General features: G+C 43.8%; 1 protein-coding gene across 1 annotated transcript; it reads right to left on the bottom strand.

Moving 5' to 3' along the window:
- Positions 1-10,594: 10,594 nt before the first annotated feature.
- On the bottom strand, positions 10,595-16,723 carry ankrd40 (ankyrin repeat domain 40). The gene is made up of 5 exons (XM_080723655.1): positions 16,206-16,723; positions 14,565-14,713; positions 13,617-14,264; positions 12,889-13,070; positions 10,595-12,069 (listed from the first exon to the last, which is right to left on the bottom strand). The coding sequence occupies exons 1-5, from the start codon at positions 16,337-16,339 to the stop codon at positions 11,926-11,928; spliced, it is 1,257 nt and encodes a 418-aa protein (XP_080579781.1). The 5' UTR covers positions 16,340-16,723; the 3' UTR covers positions 10,595-11,925.
- Between the last annotated feature and the right edge of the window lie 6,263 nt (positions 16,724-22,986).

Below are 22,986 nucleotides of genomic sequence, written 5' to 3'. Positions count from 1 at the left end.
GCAGATGGAAAGTTCATCCCATGCAAAAGAGGCAGTGCTTTTTAATGTTTAATTATATCAATGTAGAAAATGAATTCACCCCTATGTGTCCCGATGAAGCTGGTCGATTTGACATATGGCCCATAATTAGTCCTTAGTATGAGTGCCGTATTCAAAATGCTTCAGTTAATGTGTGTTTTGTATCTAAAATGTTTTGAATCTAAATGGAAGTAACTCGCAACTCAAGTTTGCCTCTCTGAGATGGTAAAAGTATAAAGCACTGAAAAATGGACGTACTCAAGTGACATAAAAGCACCTAAAATTGTAGTTGAATACAGTACTTGAGTAAATGTACTTTCTTACTTTCCACCACTGAATCACGGTGTGTCCTGGCCCGCTACCTCCCAGGGTGTCAATTGGGTATGGCAGGGGTATGCAGCTGCCATACCCTGGGTCCAGGGGGGAGAATACAAGTTACTTTAAAATATAAATCCATGAATGTCACTTTGTCTATCTGTGCTGGTTATGTTGTTAAATTACATTAAAATAACTACAAATGCAAAATTTAACAAGGTATTATAATTAATACCTCCACACTTGTATTCTCCCCATCTTGACAGAATAGTATATTCCCAGGTTCCGCAGGTCAGCTGCACAGGTGCAATTCATTATTGTTAATTGTGGCACGTTTACTAACATGCCAAGTTTAGCTGCACTTGAACAACCGTTCCAGACTGCCATATCCAGCCCAAGAAACCATAGAAATTTTGAGGGGGAAAAAAATAGAATGTACTTCTTAAAATAAATGTATCATGCCTGTTGCTAAGGTATCGCGCGTGCAAGACACCAGTCATGATGCCATACCTTACCTTTTTCTGAACTGACGCCACTGCTGCCTCCCTCAAGCCCCTCCACCCTCTAACCTTCAACCTTCAGGACCTTGCATTCCCAGCATAGCCGACAGACACTGGAGGGGCTGCAGGGCATGTCACATATTGAATAAAGCCACAAGGACGACCCCCTGCGGTGCCCTTGCATGGCCTATCTGCTCTTAGCACATGTATTGTGTCTGCAGACCGACCTTGACTTTGACCTTCGTTGTGCGCCCCTTGGCATCTTTCGGAGTCTGGTCTCAAAACAAGCATGATGTCTCACTTATTGTTGTTCGCTTTCCCTTGCGGCGCAGTGTGGCAGTATGCTGTTAAAAAAATGTCAATAATACGCGGTTCAATGTCTCCCAGTATTTATTTTGGAACAGGACTAGGCATTCTTACTGTCTGCAGTTTGTATCATGAGAGACACAATAAAAAGTTGAGTAAAAAGTGCGGAACTTTGACTATCTTAGACCTCTGTGTCAATTCCAAACCATGAGTCTATGTCTTTATGTTTTACGTAAAAGTATCAATAGTGCAATGTAGAAGTAAAAGTCTGGAATTCTACATTTACTTGATTAAAAGTACAAAAGTATTGTTATCAAAATGTACTTAAAGTACTAAAAGTAGAAAGTACTCATTATGCAGAATTTCCCATTTCATTTTTTCAAATGTAAAGAAATCTTTAGAAAATAGCAGAACGCCTCACGCTGTGAGGCGTTGTGAGCTTGTAGATCGGTTATTTTCGGCAAAGAGGTTTGGTGTAGAGGGGAAAAAAGAGCACACTAAGTACAGAGTGAAAGGTCAAGTGTATTAAGTATTGACGGTTCAAGTGGTTAAAATATCTGAAAACACAAATTGACATGACTCCAAAATAAACTGATGATTGTGCTGTCAAACGATTAAACTAAATGAAATCTATGAAAAGGTTGTGGGGGGTCCCTGCTTCATCTGTCTCTCAACTAAGGGGTCCTTGGCCTGACAACATTGAAGACCCCATATAATATAAATTCAAGGAAATATTTGGATAAACATAAAAATGGACAAAGACTTGTCCAGGAGTAAGCTTAGTTGGCTTACATTTGTTGGGCCTTCCTCTGGCTGTCGACCGCAAAGGAAATGCTTCATAGGCTTAGAGAGAGGACTGGATGGCGCTGACACGAAGGGGCCACAACCCTAATCTGTCTCACAGGTCCTAATCAATGTCACAAGGTTTATTTAATGTGGTACACCCAAAAGGAACCGTGTTACTTTGCCCACAAACGTAATCACCTCCAGAAAGTCTGCCGAGCGTAGCTCTGCGTGGTCATCTCATTCTGTCTTTCACTTCATAGAAACAGAAACGGATGTCACTGATGTGGGAAATGGCGTTCTCTGGTGATGACTGGGGGATTTTCTTTTGCAAGGATTTGATGAGATGGTGTTAACGTGCTACAATGTGGGCAAACATCCATTTATGTGAAAGTAAATCATCCACAAAGCCAAAGAATCTTTGAATGACATTTTGCAAAGGCTTTTCGCACACACCATGCCTTAGTCCTGTAGCAGCTTTTAAAAGAAAACACTCGTGGTGCCCGCTGGTCTACTGGTCCAGGCACTACCACTGTGGCATTGCCACATAGGCATTGATGCCTGGCGGTGTCGCCGGTTCAATTCCGAAACCGGACGACCTTTGCCGCATGTCACTCCCCATCTCTCCCCCCTTTTCCTGTCAGTCTACTGTCCTATCCAACCAGTAAGGCTCCCTAATCGGGAGATAATAGTGACCGTCAGGTCACATCCACAAACTTTAGAATGCAATCGTAGCCATTCAGGAGGGAATATGGAAAATGGGACAGATCCATGTTGATGACTTACTGTGTACCGCTTTGTGTGATTTTAGGCCAAAATCAAAAATCGGCCTCATGGTGGCGCTAGAAGAGGGAAATCTGGTGGTCTGGAGGTTGTGAGTGTGTGTGCGCAAAGTTTGGCATCGATAGGGGCAGCGGTTCCGGAGATAAGAGTAGGGCCAAAAGTGTGACGTGACGGACTGACAGAGGGAAGGTCGCATGTATGATGTATACACAAATTGGCCTGTAAGTGGCATTGATTTCTGGGTGTAGACTAGAGGGATGTGCGTGGCAAATGTATTGCATAGTTAGGGCCAGAGAATGCGGGTTTAGTTGTAATGGGGTGTTGTAGAAGTAAATGGTGCATTTATATAGCGCTTTTATCCAAAGTGCTTTACAGAGATTGTGCATTACATTCACGCACACATTCATACACTGGTGGCGGAGGAAACCATGGAAGGCACCAACCTGCACACCGGGAGCAATGTGGGGTTCAGAGTCTTGCCCAAGGACCCTTCGACATTAACTCAGGGGGAGCCCGGATTCGAACTGGGAACCCTTCGTGCTCTAATAATGATTTCTCTACCCCTGAGCTATGCCGCCCCAACATTAGTAATAGGAGATATGTTGGTATGTAGGTGGAGCAAATTTGTAACATGTTGTGTGGAATTATGTGTCTCACAGATTCTGTTGTGCTGTGCACTGTGGTTCCGCAACCTACCGGTAGGTGTTGTGTTGAATTATGCCTGACACAGATTGTGTTGTGGTGAGCACAGTGGGTCATTGATAAGAATGCAGAGAGGCATATTCCTTTAGAAACGGTTTATTGTAAGAAGAGTGAGCTTGACAGAAGCGTGGTAATGCGCAGTCCCATGTAGCAAAGAAGGGAGTAAACACGTGAGCTCAAAGCATGCAAGGCGTGACACGGTGTCTCACACACACATAGGGTTAGCACTTGGGCAAGTTTGTGGCTCAGTCCAAGTGCCCCACAGAAAGAACATCTTCACACAGGCATATAAACAGAAGGGCATTCACGAATAGTGATTTTTAGTATTCGAATCATTCGACCTCAAAGTATTCGAATAGTCGAATATTCGACAGGACTGGCGAAACTGCCAAATATTAAGTAAGCAAGAGGCGAACATTGTGAAAATAGCTGATCTACATGCTCACAACGCCTCGCTTTGCGAGAATGTAGATCAGCTATTTTCACAATATTTATCTGTGGAACCGAGTCACATTAAATGTAATACCTACAATTCCAAGTGCTTGTCAGGGTGGGGATCCCCAGTTCAAATGTGTTTATTTTGGGGGTCACAGCCTAAAAAGGTTTGAGAAACCCTGGTATAGAGCATTAAAAAATTCATCCACCAGGGGCACTGACAACTCATTCTTATGACTAGCCAATTAAACTATATATATTTTTAAAGAGGAAAAAAAAAGCGAATATTCGACTTCGGTGAACAACGTCGAATAGTGACTTTGATATTCGAATATTAGAATATTTGGTGAATGCCCTCGGGTTTACAGTGACGTACAGTAAGTAGCTCTGTTATATTGGCTTTGTGCATGCGTGATCCCTCAGAGACGTGCACGAATCGCACCAGAAGGCCAGTGCGTACCTTTGAGTAATGTCGCCCTGTGCCTCCATTTCTAAAATGCTCTTAGGGGTCCTTGACCGTGCAGGTTCCACGTTCTCGCTCACCTCATGTTCCCGAGGCTCGCGGGAGCCGGTGCGGCTGGTTCCCAACAATGAAGGTGTTATGACTGTTCATACTAAGCTTATTATGAGCGTCTGACACCATAACAAAGGGGAGAGACGCGTCCAGCCACAGTAGGGCACTAAGCTGATTCTTAGACCCTGGCCAGAAAGAGAGAGGGGCTAGACACATGGCGAGACATGCTGGACGAGACATGCACCTTCACACACACGTGCGCGCGCACACGCACGCACGCACGCACGCACGCACACACACACACACACACACACACACACACACACACACACTCCATATTCAACCCTAAATCTTAATGCCTGACCACATTTTGGACACATTTTGTTCAACTTAAACAACCAACAGAAGGTCTATCAAAGTATTATCAAAGTTGATAATTGTGTCACAATGCAACACGTTGTGAGTTTGTAGATCAGCTATTTTGCGTGTGTGACAGTGGCATACAAGCACCGCACCTGTAAATATAAATGAAGTGGATGGATACAAGTCAACTGTTTTAAAGGAAAAAATATACGTATATATTGCTATTACATTACTTATTCCCTTAAATTGGCCCTTGGAAGAATAGTAATACAAAACACACACAAACATGCGCACGCACACACACACACACACACAATCAAACACAGACAAGCAGACACGCATATACTGTCCTACATAATCACTCCCCTTGGTTGGTATTATGTAATATTTGTTACCTCTAGTGACGTAGGACAGCTCTTTCAGAACATCTGCTCACCACATGCACAATATTGTCTTCACTTCACAGAAGAGTCAAAGTGTCACACATTTGTGTCTCACCATAACATAACGCTGTGTTTATGTTCTTTAGATCAGAAAGTGAACAAAAGTCCTTGTACTCTCTTGACTTACACATGCCTCAGTAATACATTTCAAAACAGCGCGTACGGGAAACTCCGGCATGCTGTGCAGATACAGGTCAATGAACGAGTGAATGGATGGGACTCGAGTCACAACAATCACAGCTGGCTCGCTATAAAACAGTGTTTCTCAACCTTTTTTTGGGCCAGTGCCCCCATCCAACATCCAGGTACCGTGCAGCCTCCACATACAACTAAAATGTAAGCTTCGTTTTGATTGTGTATTGTGTTAGAAAACATCTCATTCTAACAGTCCAGTTAAATTATATGAATGAATCATAAAATATGATAATTGGAAATCGATGAGATGTTTTCTAACACAATACACAATCAAAATGAAGCTTACATTTTAATTTCAAAATTAAGCTTACATTTTAATTGCATGTGGAGGCCATAAGGAACCTGGATTTTGGATAAAGGTTGAGAAACACTGTTTTATAGTGGTTACACGTTGCCACTCCGACACGTCGGCATTCCGACCACCTAAACCTAACCTTAACCCTAACCTCAGTAAAACTAACGCTGGTGAATGCTAACCGGTGAGTCGCTAACCTGCCGACGCTGGTGAATGCTAACCTGGTGATCGGAATGGGGATGTGTCGGAATGGAGACCTGTCCCCGTTCTAATGTGATTATTATGTCATGTAAATAAAACGTCTACTGATGCACAAACTTGGACACATCATCAGTGTAGTTTCCTGGAGGCCCTGGGTGTTTCGGGCTCCTCCAGGCGATCCGACCGAGGCTGTGGCCTCTGCCCAAGTGGCATGCTACTGCCCCCACTGTCTCTTGGGGGCTTAGAGACAGTCAGTGGGGAAGATGCCTGATGGCTGGTGAGATGTTAGCAGCAGGTTGTTGTTGGCGACACTGTAGGAGGCTCTAGGCACTGTGAGGTTTGCCTTGAGCCTGGCTCCTCCTGTGTCTACAGTCTGTAGCTTTTGGGTTCCTCCTCGTGGAAGAAGTGGTTTGGGTCAGGGTCACCAATCCTCTCCACCCTGGGTCGCCGTCTCTCCGGCCATCTTCTGTCTCTCCAGATGTCACTATGACCATACTCTTCATGGTCACTCGTCACCCAGTCTGTTCCTGGTTGTCACTGGTACCCCCACTCAAAGGCTTTTCAGTAAATAAAACTCTACTGATGTAAAAACTTGGACACATCATCAGTGTTGTTTTATTATCATTATTAGCCTACTTCGAGGGAGAAAAAAAGAAAGCATGTTAAGTATTTGTAAATGGAAGTCAGGCCAGGGCGGCATAGCTCAGGAGTAGAGAAACCGTCATTAGAGCACGAAGGGTTCCCAGTTCGAATCCGGGCTCCCCCTGAGTTAATGTCAAAGAGTCCTTGAGCAAGACTCTGAACGCCTAGTTGCTCCAAGTGAGCAGGTTGGTGCCTTGCATGGTTTCCCCCGCCACCGGTGCATGAATGTGTGTGTGAATACCAATGGGTGAATGTAATGCACAATCTATGTAAAGCGCCTTGGATAAAAGCGCTTTATAATATAAATGCACCATTTACCCTGTGACAGGGCCTGACATCCCTGCCTGTCACATGCTGTGACAGGGGCCTGATGTTACATAGTAGCTCTAGCATTATAGGAATTAACCTCAAACAAATTGCAACAGAAACTCTTTCAACTTTTTTCGTTTCATAAATATGTTAAGATCCCAGTGGTGAATCATATTGAAAATGGTGAAGTCACAATTTCCCATTGATGTAAAAAAATGATTTTAACATGTTTTCTTGTCTAATTTCCACACAGAAGGTTCAGTATGTTCACAATCAATGAGAAACTATGTTGGGTGCAGTACAGTGCTTGAGCAAAAAAATAAGAAAAAAATATTTTATTTTAACATTTTATGCAATACACTTACCACCTAACTGAAAACTGAATTTCTCCCATGGGATCTTACAAGTCTAATTATTATTGAAGGTGATGGAAGTCTCAACCAAGACGCGGGCACTCTGGTAGCCTGCCTCAGCATTGGCAAAATCAAGCACCTAGAATTTGAGAAAGCCCCACCTCAGCGTACATCTACAGTAGATAGGACACTGTCCTTCAAGCAACACTTGTAGATTAAGTTAAAACCAAGGTGTCATCAGGGTCTCACCACCAAAACACTACAAATATACACGCACGGTTGAATGCTTCAAATCATGATGAAGGGCAGAATGCAAGTGTGGCGAGGATGAGCAGACTGCTAAACATATAATTACTTGCACCAGCAGAGATTGCAAGTACTGCGTTCGGCTGCGTATGTATGTAGGTAGATAGGCAGGTAGCTGTGTGTTTAAGCCCGTAGCCCATGCAGGGACCAGCATTTCTGGCAACGTCATCATAACAGTCAATGAGGGACCAGCATTCCTGGTGATGCCAGCGGTGAGCGCACAAATATGCCATGTTGGCACCTCGACAGAGTGCAGTTCTAGTTACCACCTGTTTCCAACGCGGACCACCAGCAATAAGCCTGCCTCTTCAATGTATGACCAGAGACAAGGGCATGGCTACGTGATGTTAAGCTGGACACCTGACAATACATCAGATCCCCTTGAGTAGCTTGAGTGATGGTGCCACTATTGGACACATTGGATGTGGTCCACAGTATATTTATACCACACAGTTACAGTTAGAATCAAAGGTTCCTATTTTGGCGGTTAGTTAATACAAAAACTAAATGGTCTGATGATATTATTATTAGCATTAGAAAATGCATTCCATCAACAAAATCACATGAATATAATACACATAATAATGTATATGAAATGAACTTGAAACTAGTGCATAAACAAGCATAATATACAAAAATGGGGTTAAGATTTTCTCTTCTTTTTTTTTTGCACAAGCACTGTACTGCATCCTTTTGGGTGGGAATTAGACTGGAAAACATGATAAAAATCATATTTTAGCATGGGTGTCAATGGAAAATCACCTATTTATGCATTTTTCAATATGTTCCACCACTGGGATTTCTTCGGACTTTTGACATGTTATTATTACTAATATATTTATTAAACAAAAGTTTCAAAAGAGTTAAGAGTTTCTATTTCAATTTGTTTGAGGTTAACCCTTTATCCATAGAATGCCTATCCATGACATCTCTGTGTGACAGGGATGGCTTGATAAGTGGCTTCCCCCCAGAAGTCAAATTGCTGACATCAATGTGTGTTAGTGTCATGGTCAGTCATTTATCATGGTCAGTGTCATGTCAATCTGGTCATGGAGTACAAATTAGGCTTTAGTAGCCTTTCCAGACATGCTTCCACCCGTACAAACCCCATTCAACACTTACAAATTGGCTAGATTTAATCTAGCCAACCTTCCATCATAATCATCATCCCAATAAAAAAAACACACTTGTACACACTATTCAGGTTTTGGGTGAAACCTATATAAATGTTCTGGAAATGTTTTGTATAAATAAGAGTTCATGTATTATATATTTAATGAGTAGAGGAAATGTAATCATCGCTATGGGTATTTTGTTTTGCTTTGCTTTCAATGTAGGACAGAAGTTATCAATCCATTAGTCTCTGAGAATCGTTTGTATCGAAGACACAAACACACACACACACACACACACACACACACACACACACACACACAAAATGTGTGAGAGACTTCCCCCCTTCACCTTGTAATCAAATTAACTAACCCATTAGTTCTAACGTTTTAATTTCCCATAACTCTGAGTTGCAAAGGTGTAAGGATCCATTTGGAACCCCCTCATGGAACCCTGAGGGTTCTTGGGACCCCAATTTGAGAACCACTGAATGAACCTCATCTACTTTCTACCCCCCTCTAGTGGCCACAGCTGATTTCCATTTTACACAAGATATTTGCTCTCCTTTCCCGGTGTGGTCCAGATCTGTTGATGAGACCAGTTCCTGCAACTCTGATATCTGCAGTATGACCCTTCATAAGACACGAGGCTAATGTTAGGAAAAAACAGGGGATTGATCCAGTAATTCACCATGCTTTATCAAAGAGCAAATACAGGTGTGCAGAACCAAAAACCCACATGGTTTAACAGTGCCTAAGGCACACAGGACAAATATAAAAATATCAGACTCTGAATGCATAGGTTAAAGTCAAACTGTATTCTTCTTCTTCTAAAACAATTAACAACCCAACAAATGCAGTTAGTCATCGCCTTTCCACAGATTCTATAAAACCCCAAATCAAACCGTGGCGTTTCCCAGTTGGCAAGGGCACAAAATGACCAGATGCAACATTGTCATTCGTCATCCATGCACCTCTTCCACCTGTGGCACAACTTCAAGCATTGAACATGTTTGTGAACACAACATAAACATTCTTGGATCGTTCCGCTCAGACATGTTTCAGCTGCTCTCATCACAGCACACTTTCTGTTGACACCTTCTTTTGAACCCTCAAGCCAGATTCATACTTAGATGACCGCCGGTGTTGCCCACCGAAAATAGCTGCCACTCCCAAGCACTGTGAGCTTGTAGATCTGCTATTTTCTGTGCGCTCACATCGCGCACACAACAAAGTATATCAAGCCCTTCACTGGTATGGTAGTTATTTTTTGACACAAACTCAATAGGCCTAGCTTGTTAAAAAAATACAAATGAATAAAAAATATATCAGAAAACATACGAATACAGTAATAGCTTAAGGTATACATCTGAATAGTAAACAATTACCCCACAGGTTAGTAACTGATTGTAAAACGTGTAGTGGCCACGTACTGAACCGCTCAACCTAAACGAGGCAGCGCTGCGAATTAAACGAACGTATTAAAAAGGTCCTCCTCGTCGGTCAACCGCGTTGACACGAAAGCAGCATAAAAAGCTCTCCCTTCCTTACAGTGTGACTGCTCTCTGACCCGATATGCACCAGGTACAGTTGGAGGTGTGAATCCTTAAGGTGTACAGTTGTCTGTGCATTCTCCGTCCCCAAAGTCTGTCACTAATGATTCCAATAAAATAAAGCTCCTGTCTCAATTAGCGAATAGAATAAACAGTGAACAAACATTAAGCAAATTACAAGTTGCACTTAAAGAAATTAACCATCATTACTAGATTAGATTTCACAACCAAAATTAAGGATCATATAATATATATTAACAATTTCTGTTGCTTTGAGGAGAAAATAAAATCTATATGAACTATTCTCATCACAATGTAGATTAAATTTAGACAGACATGACATACAAAGAGCCAGGAACGTCCCAAACACGTAGTATTAGTCCTTTCTGCTACAGGTTTCAATTTAGATGAGAACAAAGTAACCCCCCCCCCCCCCTCCCCCCATTCGAAACCACTGATAGTCTATTCAGAACAATCTATTCTTTGATGACTAGATTAGTATTTGGTTTGAATTCTAATCACAGTTAAATGATAGTAACAGACAATTTTCAGATGGAAGGCTAAACTTAAAAACTCCGGCTTTACCTGGAGCCCTGTGTGCCTTAATATGCTGAGAATCGAGCCTAGTCACCCTAAAGTGCACTGAAGGGTCTTACGGTTAATTAGCACTAAATGTGTAACATTTTCACATGAACAAAAAACTAAAAATATATATTCACAGTTGAGAGTCGTATCATTAGTGTCACGCAGAGAGATCGCTTGTGCGTGTGGGCTAAGCAGGAACTGTGACAAGCTGTAAAGACGTGAGGATCGATCCTTGCATGTTCATCGCCACTAGAAAAAGATATTCTCTTCCATTTTGCCAATTAAACCTTGGCCAGTAAGAGGCAACAAAATAAGAGCAAAGAACTGTGCCCACAGAGCCATCTTAAATATTCCTCATCTTGAATCAATTGTATCAGTAGACACCAAAATATCTATATGAAGTTGTCCATCTTAACGTGGATACATGTATATATATATATATTAATATATATATAAGCGTAAATGTGTTCTCTGCAAACAGGACAAACATAGGTCCTAAGAGTCTTCTTCCTAAACCCCTTTTGTCCTATTAGTTATAATGGACAGATAATGAAGAACCGTTGCAGAAAATACTTATGCCTACTATGGCTTGTGCCTACAGCAAGTATGTGTGTGGGAGACAAAACACCTGATAAAGTCCTCACTCAGTGCAAGTCCACTGTGCTGCAACGTACAGTAGTACTATGCTCTGGACTCATAATGATCTTATCAGGCAGCAGAATAATGCAAGGTCCTCCTGTCATCCACTTATCTGACGTCGCTGTCCATGATCATAGTCCATGGATAACACAGGGTTGAGTCCACATAGGGCAACTGCCGAGGCCAATTCTGGTCCAGAAGTCAAGGAAGACAAGCATCTGATGTTCCGCGGCAGACTCGGCACAAAGTGCATCGATAGGAGCGTATGGAGGGAGGGAGGGAGGGCGAGAGAGAGGCCCAAATATTTCAGCACATAACTGAGGTCACCATGCATGAGTAAGCACTTAGCGCTGGTTGGGTACACAGGAGCAGCATGGTGGGCCAGAGGAGGACAATAGCTACACAACCTGGAAAAGCAAGTCCAGAATGAACTAACTGGCGTGGCGCAACAACCAAAACAGAACGCAAGTGAATTGTGATAACATTTGACGACAAAGGGGAAGCACCGGTACTGGTGCGAGCTAAGGACGTCTGTTTTCATGAGGGAAACTGGGGGGCTCCATGGCGGCTCTACTAGTAGGTGAGGCGGGAGGCCTTCATGTTGAAGCACGGTCTGTCGGTGAGGCCCCCACCAGCGGAGAAGAGGGACAGGCCCTCTGCCTTCTCCAGCACCACCTCCAGCTCCTGGAAGTCTTGCAGTCGTGCCACGTCCTTGTCCTAGGAAAGAAGAACAATTTCAAATCAACAATGCTCGTGTATGCTTTGCCATGAAAATTACATAGGGCAATAATAGTAAAGCTGCAAGATGCGTAGCATCTAGTATTGCGTCTTGTAGCTGGTATCCAGTTATCCAGCACAGTGAAAAGGTTATACGTTTAGATTAGCTCCTCCATACCTCCAAAAGCTGATCAACCCCTACACCCCCACTCGTTCACTTAGATCAGCCAACACAGGGATGCTGACCGAACCCTCGCTAAAAACTCCAGGGCAAAAATCCACTCGTCCGAGACAGTTTGCCCTCTTGGCTCCCAAGTTGTGGAATAAACTCCCTGTCGCACTTAGAACAACGGACTCACTCGCTACCTTTCGCCGTGGACTGAAGACTCACCTTTTCAGACTCCACCTAAACCCTTAGCACTACAGTAAAATCAATGACCATACATGAAGCTAGTTAACTTTGTTTGTTAGGTTTCTTTAGAACTTGATTATATTGTGTTTTTCTATAGATAGATATCCATTTACATTGTTATATTGCTGTTAATGTACTGACCTATTATCTTGTTTATTATTGCGATGTTGTATCTGCTTATTGTAAGTCGCTTTGGATTAAAAGCGTCTGCTAAATGCCTAAACTGTAAACTGTAAACTAGGTAACATTAATGCAAATATGTTATTTACTGTCTGAATACAGATACGAGATACTAGAGTGTTCAATGAGACATGAATCAGAGACGGAAAGAGAGGGTGGGTGGGGGCGTTGTATGTGTGCTTGAGCTTCGCCTATGGTTATACCACAATGAGGCCCTTTTCCTTTACCTTTCTTAGCATGGTATTGGGCAATTTGCGGATCTTTTCCACATGCTCAGCACTGATGTCCAACTCGCGGCAGCAGACCCTGAGCAAGGAGCGGTAGGTCAGCTCCTGGCGATCCAGTTCTACCTCGATGAAGTCATTCTCCCGCCCATGGGGATTCTGTATGCGCACCTTCAGTACCAGCTCTAGAACAGGAAGGGGAGAGAGTGGGAGCCAACTTTTAATGGTGGCATGAAGGAAATGGCCAACAGTCAAATACTTACATTATTCTTTATCAGTGAACCGATAAAGAATAATAACACAGGCTTGGACGAGATAATCATCTGGGATTTGGGTTATTATAATATCATAATATGTTAAGTTAAATTAAATGTCAACAGATTCTGATTAAAGGTAGTCTTTTCCTGTTCATAAAGTCTAAATTATATTAAAGAGACCGCTGGTTAATCAATGGATGGAATAACATCAGATTACCCTAAGAAAAGCACTCCTTCGAAATTCTCCTTTGACTGTTCTCACTGAGTGAAATAAACAAATGCAAATGCCTCCACCTGTCATACCCACCCACATTCCTAATGATCTTTTCTCAAACGTTCCTTGCATGTGAATTAGCTTCTGAAAGCACCGTCATCTCCAAAATACTGTCACATTATCGATATTGAGGTATTAAGTACAAAATGCAGTGATATGTGATTTTATCAATATCGCCCAGCCCCATCTTGAACCCTGACCTTGTACGTTGACGGGGAAAGTGCTGGTGGTGAAGAAGAAAGGCTGGAAAGCTGGCATAGGGCCTGACTGTCCGGCCTGACAGCTCAGTGGCTGAGGGATGGACGGCTGTCTGCTCATAGCGGAATTAGCGCTGGCCACCGGGGCTGGAGCCTGGCTCCCACTGCTGCTAGCTGTGCTGGGACTGGGGGAGGCCAGCGGAGGGGAGCACACGGCTCCGTTGTGGGCCACGGCATGAGGGTAGTCGCCGTGGTTCACCAGATGGGGCTCTACGGACAGGTCCATGGGAAGGACGCCGTTGAGAGCAGAGTGGTGGAGGTTGGAGGCAGGACTGGGTACCACGCCGTTCTGCTCGGCCACTGGAATGAAAGCCCCCGTCTGGGAGACAGGGCCGGGGTTAGTGACTGGGATGGGGTTGTCGGGGACCAGACTCTGTAGTAGCTGGGGCTCATGGGTCGGGGAGAGGGAGGCTGGGTCGCTGTGCTGGTCCTCGGTGTGATCCCCGGAGCCGTTCTGAACCACGAGGTGCTCATGGATGATATCTGACCTGTTGCTGTCCATCTTGCTGTACAAGAAAGGTGGGTTGGACAGGTAGTTGGGTATGATCGGCAACTCGGGCTCCTTGACTTCAGGCGAATCTTCCACCTCAACTGTGACAAATAGGAGTATAAAATGCAGTGTTTATTTATTTGTAGAGGTTTGCTTAATGCAAAAAAGAAAGAAAACTAAAGAAAAACAGTTTAGTTCTCTATCCCAGTCAAAATTAACATTTAGATCTAGAATTTATATTTGACAGAGAATGATACTGTTCATCACACTTACATGTATCCAATGTGCCATGAATGCATATCACATCTGATCAACAAGGCATGTACACTGAAGTCTTAATAAAAAAGATGAAGAAATATCCGTAAACATTTATAATGTAAAAATAGAAATATCCAGTGTACCTCCTAAAAGTCGCTTGATCTCTGGTTTAGAGGTGAGCTGTGCAGCCAGCTCATCTTTAGCTGTGAGGATCTCTTTGTCAGCTCCGGAGTTGAGCAGGTACGACACTATGTGCTTATGGTTTCTCTTGCATGCCCAGTGCAAGCATGTCCTGCGATGGCAACGATGGTGGTGGTAGGGTTTATAGAAAGAGAAGATGATTTCAATACAGGTAATGGAGAAAATGCAGATAGACTATGATAGGTTGGCCTTATTTATAAGTTGCTGCGTGCCAGTGTCACGCAACAGAACTAGCAAATCAACAAGATAACAACAGGTTTTGCGTGACACCCTCGAATACCAGAAGGCTCGCCCCAAAACATGTCCGCCGTAGGACTACATTTGAAACCCATAAATACAAGAACCGCCCCACCGAGCAGCCAGTGTGAGGTTGGCAGGGAAAGAAATGAAGGCGAGCGCGTTTCAGGGCGTGCCTTCTGGTTACCACACCCGCATGCAACAAAATACCTCAGTCCTCAGACTGTCAACTCTCGACAGCAGTGGTTACTGTGTGTAATTTAACTTACATTTCATGCTCAGTACCTCTGTTGTAGTCACTTAAATGCAAGAACAGGTTTTGGACTAAGTCTCCTCCAGTCCCATGTCCAAATCACCTTACTACCCCAAGTCAAACTTTAAGTGTCCAGCACTAAAGTCAGAGTGAATATCCAAGTCACCCAATCATAAGTCCAGAGTTCATGGTTGAGACATACTAGGACCACACAATAAATTGTGCCCCAATCCAAACTCGTAGCATCTGTGTAGAGGTAAATGACAGTCATTGTACTATAAGTATTGTGTAATCTACACATACAATACTTTTACAATAGTTGATGTTTTGGTACTTTGATCATTTTATTAAATAGAGCTCTGTCCAAGTTGAAGGAAAAACAAACTCAGTCAAGTCCAAAGTCATAAATAATTAGTTATTATGACATACGTTCTGTCCAGTCAACGGTCTCAAAATCCTCCAAAAAGGGATTTATGCATTTCTTACACAAGCTGGACACAGACACAAAAGTGGCAGAGTCAAGCTGCTAAACAAATAAGCTTGCTGTTGAGTAAAGGGATAAAATAAGTCTGTTAAATCCCTGCAGAAACACAAGCAGTGACTTGAAATCTCAGCAAACGTCACTGAAAAGCTGCAGATTATTCACCACGGTTGTACATGGTCCGGATGAAATCCAGTGTTCATTAATCCTTTTGTAACTCCTCGCAGTTACTTATTTAATGCATTGGTTCTCAAAGTGGGGTCCTTGAGGGAGTTCCAGGGGGTCCCCAGCAAAATGATATTTAGGGACCAAATAGATCCTTGTGGTTATGTAACTCAGAGAGTAAATGGATTTGGTTCCATTTGTACACTCTCAGTCAGAGTTAAATTAACATTGATTTTACAGAATTAATTGGGGTATCAGAGATAGTAATGCCATTAAATGGGGTCCGTAGCCTAATGCATGTCAAAATGGGGATCCTTGAATCTTCTCTAATGGGGGTCCCTGGCATCTCTTTTCAAATGGGGGTCCGCGGGATAATAAGTGTCAATTTGAGGGTCCTTGACATGAAAAAGTTTGCAATATTTAACGTCAGACTGTAGTACTACTTACCACCCATTGATTTCGTTCTGTGAGTTGACATTTACTCCACTTTCCACCAATGTCCGAACTTCATCAATGTCCCCGATGGCTGACGCCTCTCTCAGCCGCTCCTGCAGCTCCTTGTCCAACGAAGTGGTTGACATTTTTAAGGGCAGATTGTTAACTTACACAGACCATAGGAAAGGCCAACGTCTCTCCACCTTAATAAGTGGTTAATCCTACAGCTAGTCCACTCGCCGTTTCTTTCCCCTGCCGATTGCAGTGCACTAAAAAAACTACTGTTAGCAAGGTGGCTAGTACTTATGTTGTTGACGTATTGGGTTTGGCGATGCTAGCTTGTGTAAGCTAATGCCAGCCCAAGACGCTTCTTCGGCCAGTCAGTGCAACTTGTGGATGGTCGGAGGCTTCGGCGTTATGGAGGGAGACAGGGAGACAGTTATTTATTTCTCCCAGGCAGTTCAAAAATATTATTATGTCTTACTACACTGACAATCATCATCCACCTACGCAAAGTGGATTGAAACCGCCCGGAATCAATCAGTGCTGTCAGTGCCCTGTCGGTGGACGACCAAAAACACCAGCACCACACCGGGGGACATCTTTGGATGTAACACAACGTGTCTTCTTCTTCTTCTTTTTGGTTTCCGGCAGTGTGGACGCCGCAAGGCGTATTACTGCCCTCCACAGGTCGGGAGTTTTCACAATTTTCTCGTGTCCCATTTCAAGTTTAAAATAATGTCCACCCGTGTTCCCATTCCCCACAGCTTCTCTTAAGTCATTCACCCTGAACCACTCGTCTGAATAGACGAGAATCCTTCCCTCAATGTGTAGTCTAAATCCTCCCCCGTCACGTCCACCACATTGAGGAATCTCTTGGCTGCATCAAGCACCATTTTAATTCTCTCCGATTTAGTTTTTATCTCTGCAGCGCAGTTGATTACCATGGCAATAAATGCTAGGAACTGCCTCTTCTCCATGGTTACGTTCATAATCTTTTCATCTGTCTTTCCTTCTGTTTTCTCCTTTTCTGCTGGTACTGTTGTTGCCCTCGTGCTCTCCTCCACTCTCCTTACCGCTTCTGAATAAGACATTTGTCCCCTCGCTTCCTCTCTTACTTGATTTACCTTGATCTCCTGCATTTTCCTTGTGCATTCTGCTGCCCCAGCATGATGCTCGCCGCTACAGTGTAAACACCTAGCTTGTTCTTGTCCTTTACACTTCTCCTCCTCACAACTGTCTTTCCCGCACCTCCCACATCTCCTGTCTCTCCCACATACGGCTGCAACATGTCCATATTCCTGACACCTGTAGCACCTTAGCGGTGCTCTCACGAACGGCCTGACCCTGTAACATACATACTCATGGTATACTCTTTCTGGTAACACACTCCCTTTAAAGGTCAGGCGTACAGACTTTGTTTTTTCTCGCTCTCCGTTTCTGTAGCATGTTAGCCTTCTCGCTTCAGTAACTCCGCACACGTCAAGGAATTGGTCTTCCCTCGTTGTCAGAGGCACTCCACTTATAACTCCCCTTCTCTTTTCTCTTCCCTCAAGTTGGAAACAGGTTACTGGGCACTCTCCAAATAGTCTTATTCGCACTGCTTTCTTCTCCTGCTCCTCGTCTTTACACTGAATAATAACCATTCCAGTCCTTGTGATCCTCACCAGTTCTACCTTCCCAAGCTCTCCTTCCACGAATTTCCCTACTTGGCGTGGGTCCCTGAATACTCCATCTCTCTGCTCATCAGCTGTCATCCCCACCACATATTTCGCTCTGGCATCCACTGATCCACTGGAGTCTCCCCTCCTTCTCTTCTCTGCTCGGCCCGACATGGTTACAGAACCACCTGTGTTCTCCTCCACCGCTCTCACTCCTACTGTTTGACTTTGAACTTCGCGCTCTGTCTCCGACTCCATTTCCTCCTCCGAGTCCGCCTCTGATGGCGTCCGCCACCGCGCCGCCATCACTCCCGTGACCATAACACAACGTGGATCCCTGCTGTTGGTTCCCGTCTGAAGAAAGTGCAATTCAAATTCATAAAATGTGGTTATCTGTCAATAGTCACCACAGAAGTTTGTTACAATCCGTTCAAAGGAATCACATCACAGTTGCAATATGTTATGTCTTTCTGCTTAAATAAATACAATACATATTTTTTGTTGTGTGACTTGTGTCACTTTCATCATTTTTGAACAGATTATTATGGCTGGTCAGTTGGCAATACATTGACATAGGCCTATATGCCTGGCTATAATATTGTGCTATGAGACTAGATGGCTATCATGGGACTGGATATTGCAATATGATATGGTGAGTGTAGAGGTCACCATTTTATTATCATAAAATGTAAAATGCCCTATACTTTTTTTAAATGAATCACGCTTAATATGCAAGACTCTGACTATTGGACTCATTGTTGCTTTTATAGCCGTGTGTGTGTGTGTGTGTGTGTGTGTGTGTGTGTGTGTGTGTGTGTGTGTGTGTGTGTGTGTGTGTGTGTGTGTGTGTCTGTGTGTGTGTGTGTGTGTGTGTGTGTGTGCAGATGTGATATAGGCCTAAATGGCAAAAGCCCCGAAAAATCATCATTAAAAAAGAAAAGAAGAGGGAAACTGCATCTGCCATTGTCGATTGAATTTCCACTGGAATGGAGAGTTCGACCATCATATTCAACACATTCCTGGCCAGTGGCCAGGCCTGGAATCGGACCTGGGGCAATTGGCGACTCCTGCTCCTGCTCTAACCATTTGATATGTCACCTAAAGCTGGTGGAAACCAAGCCGGTTCCCTGAAAAGGAGAATCTAGAATGGAACCAGTTCTGGAATTTGGTGGAAAAGGAGCTCTGTCCCTCCAGCTCTTTAGTGTAGAGAAACAACATTTCCTGCAGGATACTAGTAGTATTCAATAAGGAGAGAGAACGCACACAGCACATAGATACAAGTGAAATAGGAAATTATGGCACAAAGGAATGAGCAGACAAAATTGGAACTGGAACACATTTGCTACGCACATGAAAATGTATTTCCTGTTTATTAAAGACTTGGAGAAACAGAGAGACCCCTGTCAACAATCTTTCTACTATAATAGACAGGCCAGCTCCTGGTGTTGTTTAAGCATGTCATTGATAGACTCTCACACCACTCCTTCTACAGATTCCTCCTTTCACACATACATCGCTGCATTTCCCCCCTACATTCCTAGCTGCTTTCCCTGAACATATTGTACTTGCACAATGTACAATTAAACAAAACAATAATTTAATGCTATGACGCGAATTACATCATAGTACGTCCATTATAAACCTTCCGGCCGAAACACAGACTTACAAATTGTTCCACGCTGCAGTGTACTGATGAGTGTAGTAGGCCTACTGTGTCCCCTGGTGGCAGGACAGTGTAGTGCAGACATTATGATCTTTCCCAGTAGATTATACACTGCTACTTTAAAACAGTTCTGTGTCTTCAATGACTATGATCAAATGTGAGCGCCCGTCAGGGCGCGATTTCTAGATATGAGCGGCCGCGTTAGCGGCTGCGAATTTCTAGTGTATATAAAGTATACAACTACAACCATGCAACCAGTAAACAATGTAATCTATCTATAAATGCGACAAATCTCTGTCTGTTTGTTTGTTTGTAATCCGCGTATCTCGAGAACCGTTCGTCCCACCGGCTTCAGATTCGGCACGCGCGTTCCCCGCCGCCGCGCGGAGTGCAGTGCCGGGCCTTGACATCAGGCTGTTCCGGAGGAAGCGCTGACTCATTGTGACATCACTTCATAAAAGGCTCTGACATCACGTACGCCACATGAGTCAACAAAAAATCTCTGTGAATGTGTATGTATGTATGTAATCCGAGTATCTCTAAACCATTCTTCCCACGTTCTCCATATATGGGCATAAAATGAATGCCCGTATGCGGAACTGATGTCTCCGCAACCGGTACAGTGTGTGCAGAGATCTCCATATATGGGCATAAGGGGACAATGGCAAACAGATGGTCAAAACGGGTCCTATGACAACAGGTATATTGGGGTTTGCATTAAAGGGTGGGGACAAAGGCTAACAGAAGGCAAACAGATGGTCCAAACGGGTCCTATGGCAACAGGTATATTGGGGTTTGCATTAAAGGGTGGGGACAAAGGCTAACAGATGGTCAAAACGGGTCCTATGACAACAGGTATATTGGGGTTTGCATTAAAGGGTGGGGCAGGCATAAAATGGACGCAAATAGACAGATATCTCCATATATGGGCATATGGGCATAAAATGGACCCAGAACTATATCTGCAGTGATCTCCATATATGGACATAAAATGGACGCCGACAGACAGACAGATACAGATATCTCCATATATGGGGAACTGATGTCTGACATCAGAGTTTTCCGCAACCAGTACTGTGTGTGCAGAGATCTCCATATATGGGCATAAGGGGTATGGGCATAAAATGAATCCCCGAATGCGGAGCTGATGTCTGACATCAGAGTTTTCCGCAACCGGTACTGTGTGTGCAGAGATCTCCATATATGGGCATAAGGGGACAATGGCAAACAGATGGTCAAAACGGGTCCTATGACAACGGGTATATTGGGGTTTGCATTAAAGGGTGGGGACAAAGGCTAACAGAAGGCAAACAGAGGGTCCAAACGGGTCCTATGACAACAGGTATATTGGGGTTTGCATTAAAGGGTGGGGACAAAGGCTAACATATGGTCAAAACGGGTCCTACGACAACAGGTATATTGGGGTTTGCATTAAAGGGTGGGGCAGGCATAAAATGGACGCAAATAGACAGATATCTCCATATATGGGCATATGGGCATAAAATGGACCCAGAACTATATCTGCAGTGATCTCCATATATGGACATAAAATGGACGCCGACAGACAGACAGATACAGATATCTCCATATATGGGCATAAATGGACACAGGCAAACAGATGGTCAAAACGGGTCCTATGACAACAGGTATAATGTGGTTTGCATTAAAGGGCGGGGCATTCATTCTCTATTTACATCGTTCCCGAGTTGGCCAGGTCGCCGACTAGACGCTGCTTCTAGTGTAAAGAAATTTGCAATCTTTACATAACTATCTGACTAAGTGTTAGATTAGGTCAGAGTCCTTGGTGTGTCTTTTATTCCAAGTTATATGAATTAGTTGACCAGGCAGAGTAACCAAAGTGTGTCTCGTTGTAAATCCTCATAGCTAAGGACTATACTTATGGCTATACTTATGCCAAGTTTCATACAGGTCCACCCAGCCTGGGTGGACCAGGAGAGAAAACAATAGATTCACTTGCCCTGTGTGACCCAGGGTAAGTGAATCTATCGTTTTCTCTCCTGCTCAGATGCCCCACTAAGTGCAGGTAGAGGGGGTGGGAGCTTCAATGATGGTGTCCAACTTCTGAGCTTCTGAGCTGTATGCACCGTCCTTAGAAAACCTCCTCCAGGGTGTCTGCTGGCCTACTGGTCCAGGTGCATACCACTTAGGCATTGCCATCCCCAATTCCTGTCGGTCTGCTGTCCTATCAATAAAGGCATAAAAGCCCAAAAACAAATCTCCTCCACCCCCCCCGCCCCCAGTCAGGTCCCTGCCTCACCAGCCTTTTAGGTTGCTAGTGTCACTGTGACAGAGCACGTAATGTAAAAGAAGAGAACACTGGCCAAAACAGACAAAAAGTGGAACAGCTGTAACATCCTGTTTCACACACCAAAAGAGAAGGAAGAGCAGCCTGCTCCTCCCCTTGCTGTAGAGTGCGTCGCAGTTGTCAGACCAGTCCAACGACCTGTTCAGGTGCACTCCCAGAAACCTGCTTGGCCGTACGGTGGTCCACCACCATCTCCTTGGTCTTGCTAGCATTGAGAATGAGCTGATTTGCCTCACAATTTTTGCCTGCACAAAATCCTTCACACATGCGCAACCGTGTTGACACCTGAGATACAGCTGACCACTCGCGTCATCTGAGAACTTCTGTCTTGGAGTAGAAGCGGAAGTCAGATGACTGTGTATACTGTAGTAGGGTGAACTGGAGACAGCACACCATGCTGCTCACCAGCACCAACGACCGATAACCCTACAGTCTCACATGCTTCCCAAGAGGTAGTCTGTGATCCAATCCAATTCAATTCAATTCAATGGAGCTTTATTGGCATGAGAAAACATAAATTTACATTGCCAAAGCAAGTGTCAAAATAAACCTGTTGAAAAAGGGGAACATAATACAGTTGGAGGGGGTACAGCATGTGTAAACAGAGCTATACCATTTTGGTGTTATGTACAAACATGTTATATCAGGGTATACAGTTTTTTGGAACAAATAGCAGCAATCATTTGCAGTCGCTTTGGGACAAAAAAGCAGCAAAAGCCTCAGATTTAAAATGCATTTAGGTAGCAGCTCTGTTTATAGGCCTATATGCAGTAGGTCTAGAGGTCACTCAATGGTCTGTACTCTGTAGTCTAGGGTGGTTGTATTTCATTCTCTAGCCTTCTCTTATCACAACAGTTCACATCCATGCCACCAAAGCCGTTGTCCACTCCCATCGCCGCAAGCGAGTAGTTGTAATTTTTGCTTTTCGATCTGACTTTGTACAGAAAAACAGATGTCTTGTCTTAATGTATGAGAGTTATAGGGGAGAAGAGTAAAAGCTATTTACATTTTAGGGATTTGGGTCAGGGAGGAATAAGCATCAAACGATGAAACTATATGGAATCCATGATAAGGTTGTGGGGGTCCCCGCTTCATCTCTCTCTCAACTAAGAGGTCCTTGGCCTGACAACATGTAAATGTCAC

This window comes from Nannobrachium achirus (assembly GCF_963921795.1).
Source record: "Nannobrachium achirus genome assembly, chromosome: 4".
In the NCBI taxonomy this organism is placed as follows: domain Eukaryota; kingdom Metazoa; phylum Chordata; class Actinopteri; order Myctophiformes; family Myctophidae; genus Nannobrachium; species Nannobrachium achirus.
The sequence above is the reverse complement of the archived record's forward strand: the minus strand, read 5'-3'. Positions and strand labels throughout refer to the sequence as shown.